The following is a 9,960-nucleotide window of genomic DNA, read 5'->3' on the forward strand; positions in this document are numbered from 1 at the left end:
CAAATCACCACCACTTCCTCAAGGGGAATAAGGGACGGGCAATGTCTATTCATGTCTTGTGATTGTATAAAAAAAATTTAAATAAACATGGCCAGCAATTACCAGCACGTAGACAAGAAAAGTATGGGATCAAGAAGGCAGCTCTTAAAAATAATCCGATGAAGAGTAATGAAAGTGATCCCAGAAAGAACAGCAACTTATAAAGCAAAAACTATCTGCAATTGTTCGTTTGCTCACCCAGCCAATTGCTCTGTGGTGTGCAGTCGTTTTGTTACCCTTTGAGGCAACATCATCAGTGCAACCTCTAAGCGAAATATTGATGTTCTGCTTCCTTCCACATTTACATGATCCTCTAGTGTAATAGTGTTGTTGCTTCCAGTTCTGTTGTTTTAGCAGTGGTCTGTGTACAGGGTCTATTTCTATGCATTTGTCAATGGAGTCCCATGTTGAGAACCAGGTTTCCAGAAATTCCCTTGCATGTCTGGTGTTCACTTGTCTCAGTCAAACTAACAGCCCTCATTGTCTGTATGTACTGAAGCAAGTGAATATTGGTTATGTCTTTTTGCTGCCAACTGGTGTTCATGTATCCTGATGGTCTGTTTCCTCCCTTTTTATCCAAAGTAATGTTTATTGCACCCACTGCATGGTAGTCTGTATATCACAGTGGTCTTGTTTTCTGTCGGTATGGGGTCTTTAGTCTTTGGTAACATGTGGTGCAGTGTTGCTGTAGGTTTGTGTGCAATCATGATCTTAGGCTGTCTTGGGCATCTGGTAGTCATTTCTGATATATTTTTTGATGTAAGGTAACATTGCTCATATCTTTTGTACCGTGCTCTCTGACTGTTGTTTGTTTTGTTGTCATTTGCAGAAAAAAACTCCTTGGGTATCTGTTGTCGGTGAAACATTGTGTAGGTGCTCCTCTTTCATTCTCTGGAGTTCTAGGGTGTTGCAGTGTGATGCAGCTCAGGTTGTGTGTATACATATCTGTATATGTTTATTTCTTTGCAAACCAGGTATGATTTATGGCAAATGAGTTATAGGAAGACCGTATCAATATTTGGAAAAAGGTTCATATGATCAAACTCAGCTTTGCCTTTGGGAAAAAAATTTAGCTAGAAAAAGTACAGATCACAGTAATTTCAGAATATTGTGGAATAGTACGTTATATAGTGTACACAAAGTCTAAAACACCATTAGACATATTTTATGTAGGTATAGAAATGGATTAATTCTGTGTCATCAAGAGTATTTACTTAAACAGAAGTAAGATTTGAATATCAAAAAAATAGAAGCCAATTTTGTGCTTGTGTAAGGTGGCAAAACTGTCAGTGATCATTGTCATTTCAACTGAGGAACAATGTCTGCACATGTGCAGAGAAGGATGGAAATCCAGAAGTTATTGTCAAATGACTGCCTGCAACTTAAATGAATGTACTGTTCAAATCTCTGCAGATAGCAATCTTGAAGAGAATCACTTGAGCCGATGTGAACTCCCCTTCCCACACTGCAATATCACTATTTAAAATGCCTGAAGTCAGTTACACATTAATGAGTGAATAAGGTGTAGCTAGGTTTTAGGGATGTCCTGAGTCTTTTCCACTTTTGGTCAACTTCACTGGCCCTGAAAAACTAATATTTGTATAACTGCCACATTAAAATTAAATATTGATACAAATTTGATTTGTTTTGATATGATTATTATATTTTCGTATCTACCTGATAAACATGAGTTTTGATCGTTATTTTACACACTGTAAAATTCTATAAATGCAAATGATAATCAATGCATTTCGTCTGCTATGAAAATCTTTCAAGGTGATTGTCTGCTCGCTTGATTGATAATATAGCTATTATCTCATAATCCTCTAATTCTGGCATCAGAATCGAACATTGGGAAAATTGAAACCCTCATTATAAAAGAAACTATTAAAACTTACTGGATAGATTTCTTTAAAAAGATTAACCACAGTTACTGCCGAATGCAAAATCCAGGCCAGGGCATCTTTGTAGGCATAACTGCGCAACATTCTCTGGCAGAGATAGAAGGAACTGCAGATGCTGGAGAATCTGAGATAACAAGGTGCAGAGCTGGATGAACACAGCAGGCCAAGCAGCATCAGAGGAGCAGGAAGGCCAACGTTTCGGGCCCAGACCCTTCTTCAGAAATGAATAAGAAGGATCTAGGGAGGATCAAAAAGGATCTTTCTGAAGGGTCTAGGCCTGAAACATCAGCCTTCCTGATCCTCCGATGCTGCTATGTCCATCCAGCTCTACACTTTGTACAGCTATAAATCATTCATTAAATATTTGGTAAGACAGACTGTAAACAGGCTAAAAGAACACAAGTTGAATATTTCGTCTTGCACTCATCAGAACTGGGTAGCAAGGATAAAAGAAAGGACACAATTTTATACAGAATGAGCAAGGGTACTAATTGATTAGGCTGTCATCGGCTTGGCAATACTGCAAGAACAATAAAATGGCAATCTTAATTCTCAAAGCAGGCCAGTACATTCTGATTGATCAAGATATTGCATGGGTATGCAGAGGTTGACTACCTCCACAATTCCATTTTTGTAAAAAAAGATGTGACTACAAAAAAAATCCTGAGTATTTATATATGTAGTTTTTAGAACACGCAAATGCATCACACCACAAGCCCGACTAATGATCATAAATTGATTGCTGCCGTATCCTTTCGGCGTAGTTCAGATTATTTAACAAAATGATTTCCAATAGCAGAATCACACCTAATGGTAGACATACTTTACTGAGACTTGCCAGCATGGGCTGATGAGCACATGCTCAATGGGACGTGTTGTTTGATAAAGCTTGCTAACAATTTAAGCAGCCTGCAACATGATGTATTTGTATGTGGCAGAATCTACATATAAAAATATTCAGGACCCTGGTCTACATCGACAAGAAGGATCTGTGCACTGCACCTTTTTCAAAGCAAAAAGGGGTCATTGGGCATATCAAACATTGGTCAGGGGGTTGTCATGGGAAGGTGGCAATCAGATCTACCTGCCTTTTGTAAGAATTAAGATTGACAGTTAACTGTTCCTGCAGCATCCCCACTCCAATATAGCTTAAACAATTATTTCCCTCTGTTCACGCTGTACAACATAGAAAAAGAGACACTGAGTCTGTTTCTTGCAACCTAGTTCTGGTGAGTGCAAGCCAAAAAAGGTTTAACTTCTAAACTCCCTCAAGTATGTTTAAAACATTGTGATTAATGGTTTTACTTTTTGCCTCAGGATAAGGCATTCTTCAACTGACATCTATTTATTTCGCAATAAATAAATAGGAGGCATAAAATTACTATAGATTTGATACAAATATCAGTGAAACTATCAGCTCTAATGTTTTCTGGCATAGAGGAAGGTTAAAGCATGGTACATTACATCCCTACCTGTATTTGCAAATTAAAAGGTGGTGATGTTGAAACTGTGTCTGCTCTTTGCATAGCTGCAGTACTATGTTGAATTGAAAACAAAATACTGTGAATGCTGGCAATCTGAAACAGAATGCTGAAGAAATTCAACAGGTCTGGCAGCATTGGGAGAGAGAAAATAGAGTTAACAGCAAGTCCGGAATGATGCTTCTTCTGAGGTTTTTTTTAAAGAAATGGTCAAAAGTGTTTTGGTTTCAGTTTCATTTCCAGTGTAAACCAAATACAGTGCAGTAGAGGCTACACGTTATCTTGTCTCACTCAGACAGCAACTTTTCTGAGAACATTGTTGTGGAATTTGGACAACATCACTCCTTGATAAGGAAGAGAGCTCTATTTATTGCAACACTAAATTCAATAATTGCATGTCAAGATGGAGTACACAACAGGAGAAACATTAGTGGGAGTGTTGGGAAGCATGTTAGAATAGTTACTTCAGAATTCAAGAAGGCTTCTTCTGCTTCTCTCAAGCTCCAGACTATACAAAATTAAATTCTCTTTATACTAGATCAGAATTGAGAACATAATGATGTGTTATTGTATTCAGTAATGGTTATTATTCATATCCACTGTGAACTGTAGTACATATAAAATATATGCTTACTTCCAATGAAATCCACTAAGAATCTTTAACCCACTATATTATGGAATAGCTTACAAAATCTATTCCTGAACAGCCGGGACTTCCCACTCTCCGAAAAATGCGGCGGCAATAATAATACACCTTAATACAAAAATCATGCTTTTGCTTAGAAGTTGCATAAATTCTTCCTTCTTCTTGAGGTCTGTACCCAAATGCAGGTCAGACCCACAACAATTCAGACTCCACTACAAAGGAGGCGAGGAGGCAGCCCCTGAATCCACTTGAGGCAGAATGAGATAGAACCTGCGCTGTTGGCAACAGTCTGATGCACAATGGTCATCCAACTGACGGAGCCAATCAACCATCCCCCAGATTTGCTAAGACTGATCTTTCAGGAAAGACAATAGCACATCAGTGCCATGGTTATCATCATACAAAATGTCAGAGAGTCCACAGACATACAGATTTCTAAGTTGGTAACAAGGAACACCAGAACAAGAACAGAAAGTGCTGCAAAAACTCAGATGTATCAGCATCTCGGTGTCAACTGTAGGACACAAAGCTGCTAGAATCTGTTCCATAATTCAATCCTCTCTGTTCGCCTTGCTTTGTCTCCAGAGCTCTTTAAATTATATATGATTAGAAAAACACACAAGTTTAAAAGTTTAAATTTAGTAGTTGAGCTAGCAACTATAGTTTTTTGAATGAGCAAGTTTGATATTTCAATCTTACCTTGCACAAAAACAGCTTTCATATTTTTTTTCTCCTGAATGGTCATTGCCTAATTTTAAGGAATATGCCTGTACTTCCAAAACATTTTTATTAGCAGAAAAAGTTCTCAAACAATCCTACAGGATTTCTTTCAAAACCTTAAAATCAACAACTATAATCACTCTCCAACATTCTACATTCCATGGTTTACACAAGTTTAATACTAAATTCTTGGAGCATTTATAACATTCTGGTTTTTATTTATTTAGCAAATATAAATCCCCAAAGCCTAAATTCAGCAAATGAAGCTAAAGTACTTAATCCACCACCAAGTCAACACTGTAAAAAATTCTTCTGAAGGAGGAGGATCCTGACCCGAAACATCAGCTTTCCTGCTCCTCTGATGCTGCCTGGCCTGTGTTCCTCCAGCTCCACACTGTGTTATCCCTGACTCTAGCATCGGCAGTTCTTACTATTCCCTCCGCATTTCCCATTCCTTGATAGAAAGGATTCCTGCTGGTAAATCTTGCCAAGGAAGGCTCTGCAAAATATTGTTCCTAAGGTATTGCCCAGAATCATGTACAGCATTCTATATATTGTCCAATTAGTGCTTAGTGTCACTGCAACAAACTTTCTCCACTATAATGATATTTTAATATGATGTCAATCACCTGACTCAAAGGGAAACAATTTAAATGGACTATAATCATTTTTTAAAATTCTTACTCTGTTGTGTAGTCAGTTGCTATATTTCTTAATATCAAAACTAATGTGAACTTCTTTTGTTTATCTTTTTTCTTTGTCACTTGGCTCCTTATTAGACTCGTTCTTTTCTCAATTCTTAATCTTGTTACTCAATTACATAAATCATTGACTGATGTCCCAGATGCGACTCTGCCCTTGACTCACTTTTACAAGTTCAAAACTTCCAGCAAGTTACAATGCAAAAAGTTGAGCAGAATTTGCAAGCAGTCTCACAGCATGGTACACCTGGTATTATAAAGGTGAATACAAATATATTTTCATTATGTTCAAGATCAATGGCAAACATTAAAAAGTCAAACAATCATACCACTAATATGTTTGTATATCAGTAAAAATCTACGTGTTTAATTCCGAAATAGATCGCCAAGAGTTGTTACACCAACAACGCCCTTCTTGTCTTGGGGAAAAACCGTGGTCAGCATTTTTTTTGAAGGCAGGAGTGGCAACCAATCGCCCCAAAACAACAAAAAAATCAGATGAGCTGTTTTGGAGACCTTGACAGCATGTAATAAATAATATTATTCAATTCTAATCATGCTAAATGAAGTTTCTTTTAGGCGTGTTGAATACCTGTTCAGAAACAGCTCTGAAGAGACAAGATCCATCCTTAGCAATTCTCCTTCGATACAGACCCTGAGTCCTCAAGTATTCATCGAGGAGAAGTTCATTGGGGTGAGCGGTGCTGTTGCAACGCTCCACGGCCCGGCAGATTTTGCCTTTACCAGCAGCACCGCCCCTCTCCATCTCAAGTGGCCATCTAACGCCCGCTCTGCAAGCACATGTTCAGATTGACTCCTCACTGCGCGTTCTGTTCCACCACCGAGTTCCAAAGCTCGAGATCCAATTATCCGGGAGCCAGAGACTCAGTTCGTGCTGCCACTTGTTTTGACAGAGTGCATTCTGGATGATGTAGTCGCCCTTTGTAGCACTGTTGCCCTATCGCGCAGGCGCCTGTTGACGAAAAAACTACGAAGTCCAAAGTGCATCTTTCGGTGGTCGGCGGAAGTTGTTCCATTCATTAGCGTCGCAGTAAACACAGAAAGCATTGGAATAAGTGATAACGAAATGTGAGGCTGGATGAACACAGCAGGCGAAGCAGCATCTCAGGAGCACAAAAGCTGACGTTTCGGGCTCTCTAATGAAGGGTCTAGGCCCGAAACGTCAGCTTTTGTGCTCCTGAGATGCTGCTTGGCCTGCTGTGTTCATCCAGCCTCACATTTCGTTATGTTGGATTCTCCAGCATCTGCAGTTCCCATTATCACTGAAGCATTGGAATAAGATTATGTTTAATGGGAACTCTATGTTAAGACTGAAGCTTTAGATTGATAAAGTGTAAGGGAAAGAATTTCCTTTAGCTGAGGTATAGCCACTACCGGCGATAGAAAATGGAGGACTCACAATAGGCTAAACATTGACCGAACGCTGAGTTTTCAGCAGCGAAGAGCAGGTTATAACGGAAGGGTTGGGCTTCCAATAGGAAGTGTAGCTTTGGGCCAGATAGTATGGTTTAATATCAAACCTGCCTTCCATGTACCACAGTTTGTCCAAACAGGTTAAAAGGAGATGGGTATGGGCAGGGTTGGCAAAAAAATAAGGAGTTTAAAATCGGGTTTGTCCTCCAGGGTACCATGGTGATTCATTAAGCGGATTAGGGTATTGTTTGGATTTGATGAACAATGGAAAATAATATCGTGAAAAATGGAAAAGTAATTCAAAATTAATAGCCATTGTCAAGTGTGGCAGAAATCCAAAGTATGGATGAAGTTTCTGGCAACATTGGAACTGAGGCAGGATATATTTTGAAGCTGGTCTTTGACATAAAGAGGACAAGAAATTCAGTTCAAGCTAAAATACAACACTCTTGTGATCAGTTAACCAAATCATGTCACTGCAGCCCTGAAGAGCACTGGGATTGGTGGTGAAGCTACACAATTTATGTTTTGGCCTTAAATCAGTGGTTACCTTCCAAGTGTTTAATTTGAGAAAATTATAATTTATCAAAAACTCTATCAGTTGCAGTGTCTGACGAATGATGATGAGGTTGAGTGAGATGCCATGAATGAGGTTGAAAACTGACATTCCTTGGATGATGTCATAAAAGAATAACAAAGACAATAAAATAAATGAACAAAAACAAATTTGCTGGAAAAGCTCAGCAGGTCTGGCAGCATCTGTGAAGGAAGAAACAGGGTTAATGTTTCGGGTTCAGTGACCATACCTCAGAACCGGCGTGGCTGGGAAAATGTCAGTTTATGTGCAAGAAAAAAGGGAATATGATGGAGTAGGGAGTAAACGATAGGACAGAGCCTAAAGAGAGAGAGATTAGCAGTTGGACAGACAAAGAAATTGATAACAATTGGCTGGGAGGGTGAATAGTTGTTAATGGGGACTATTAGTGACTAACAACAGGTAGCGTGTAATGGCAGGCGATGTGGTAAAAGGCCTCATGAGTGGGGCAGAAGACTAGGACATGTGAGAGTTTCAGCCCTATAATTATTGAACGTGATATTGAGTCCAGAGGGCTGCAGGGCCCTTAAGCAGAAAATGAGGTGTTGTTCTTCCAGCTTGCGTTGAACTTTGCTAGAACGCTGTAGCAAGCCAGAGACAGAGAAGTTGGCCAGGGAACAGGGTAGTCATTAAAGTGGCAGGCAACAGGTAGTTCAAGGTCTTTTTTGCAAGCAGAATGTGGATGTTCTCCAAAGCAGTAACCCAGCCTACGCTTTGTTTCCCCAACGTAAAGGAGACCATATTGTCAGCAGCAAATGCAGTAGACTAGATTCTGGGAAGTGCAGGTGAAGTGTTCCTTCACCTGGAAGCTATGTTTGGGCTCTTGGATACTAGGGAGGGAGGAGGTCAATAGACAGGTGTTGCACCTTCGCTTGTTATAGGGGAAGGTGCCGTTGGGCTGTGGGATATGTTGGGGGTGAAGGAAGTGATTATCTGTACGGTGATGGCATCTCACTGGAGGTGGTGGAAATGGCGTCTAATGATCTGGATGTGGATGCTGGTGTGATGATAGGTGAGGACAAGTGGAACCCAATTGCCATTGCGGGAGGAAAGAGGGGATGAGGATGGAAGTACAGAAGATGCGTTGGACCTGGTTGAGGGCTCTGTCGACGACGGAACTGGGGTATCCTCGGTTGAGGAAGAAGGTGGATATTTCAAAGGCTCCCTTGTCGAAGTTGGCCTCATTTGAACATGCAACAGAGATGGAGGAACTGAGAGAATGGGACGGAGTCTTTACAGGAAGTGCGTTGTGAGGATGCATAAGCCACGTAGCTGTGGGAGTTACTGGGCTTGTGGTGGATATTAGTGGCCAGTCTATCCCCAGAAATGGAAACAGAAATGTCAAGGAAGGGAAGGGAGGAGTCAGAGAGAGACCAGGTGAAAGTGAGGACAGGGTGGAAATTGGATGTGAAATTGATTAAGTTTACCAATTCCAGGCGAGAGAAGGAAGCAGCACCAATGATATCATCGATGTATTGGAGAAAGAATTATGGGTGGGGTCTGGAATAGGATTGGAACAAGGAATGTTCCACATACCCCTTGAAGAGACAGGCAAAACTAGGGCCCATGCAGATACCCATGGTCACCCCTCTTACCCGAAGAAAATGAGAGGAGTTAAAACAGAAGTTCTTGAGGATGAGGCAGAGCTCAGCCAAGTAGTGGTGAGTGGGGGTGGTTCAGGTCTTTGCCCCAGGAAGAAGCAGAATCCTCCTGGTGGGGAACGGATGTATAAAGGGATTGCACATCCATGGTAAAGAGGAGGCGGCTGGAACCAGCAGACTGGAAGTTTTGAAACCGGCACGAGGCATCATAGGAATCGTGGATGTATGTGGGCAGGGATTGGACCAGGGGAGAGAAAACTGAGTCAATGTGGGAAGAGATGAGTTCTCTGGGCTAGGAACAGGCTGAAACAATGGGTCTGCCCAAACAGTCCTGTTTGTGGATTTTAGGTAAGAGGTAGTAGCGCGCTGTGCGGGGCTGAAGAACTATCAGCTTGGAGGCAGAGGGGGTGCGATCACTGGATGAAATGAGATCAGTTACCATACAATAACCTGATGTGTCATGGTGGGGTCATGGTCCAGGGGAATGTAGGAGGAAGTATCTGAAAGTTGGCCCTCAGCCCCTGCAAGATAGAGTCAGAACACCGGACTACAACAGCACCACCCTTATTGGCAGGCTTAATAATAAAGTAAGGGTTAGCTTTGGGTGCACAGAGTGCAGTCAGTTCAGAGGGTCATAGGTTGGATTTGGTGAGAGGGGCAGAGAAATTGAGGTGACGAATATCACATTGACAGTTCTCAAGTGCAGGCTGATAGTTCCCCAGCCCTACATAGCTCGGTTGTGTCTTCCAAAAATCCACAAAGAGGACTATCCAATCCCTGCCCAAGTGCATCCATGATTCCTCTGATGCCTCACACTGGTTTCAAAACTTCCAGCTTGC

The 9,960-nt window shown here is 41.0% G+C and overlaps 1 protein-coding gene across 1 annotated transcript in view; it reads right to left on the reverse strand.

The window, feature by feature from the left end:
- Window positions 1–6,397, reverse strand: part of otud4 (OTU deubiquitinase 4) — a 129,634-nt gene extending 123,237 nt beyond the window's left edge. Inside the window, exon 1 of the mRNA XM_048542260.2 lies at window positions 6,084–6,397. Within this exon, the coding sequence (XP_048398217.1) occupies window positions 6,084–6,257 (174 nt within the window). The 5' untranslated portion in view covers window positions 6,258–6,397. The remainder of the gene's footprint in view (window positions 1–6,083) is intronic.
- Between the last annotated feature and the right edge of the window lie 3,563 nt (window positions 6,398–9,960).

This window comes from Stegostoma tigrinum, chromosome 1 (genome assembly GCF_030684315.1).
Source record: "Stegostoma tigrinum isolate sSteTig4 chromosome 1, sSteTig4.hap1, whole genome shotgun sequence".
Taxonomy (NCBI): domain Eukaryota; kingdom Metazoa; phylum Chordata; class Chondrichthyes; order Orectolobiformes; family Stegostomatidae; genus Stegostoma; species Stegostoma tigrinum.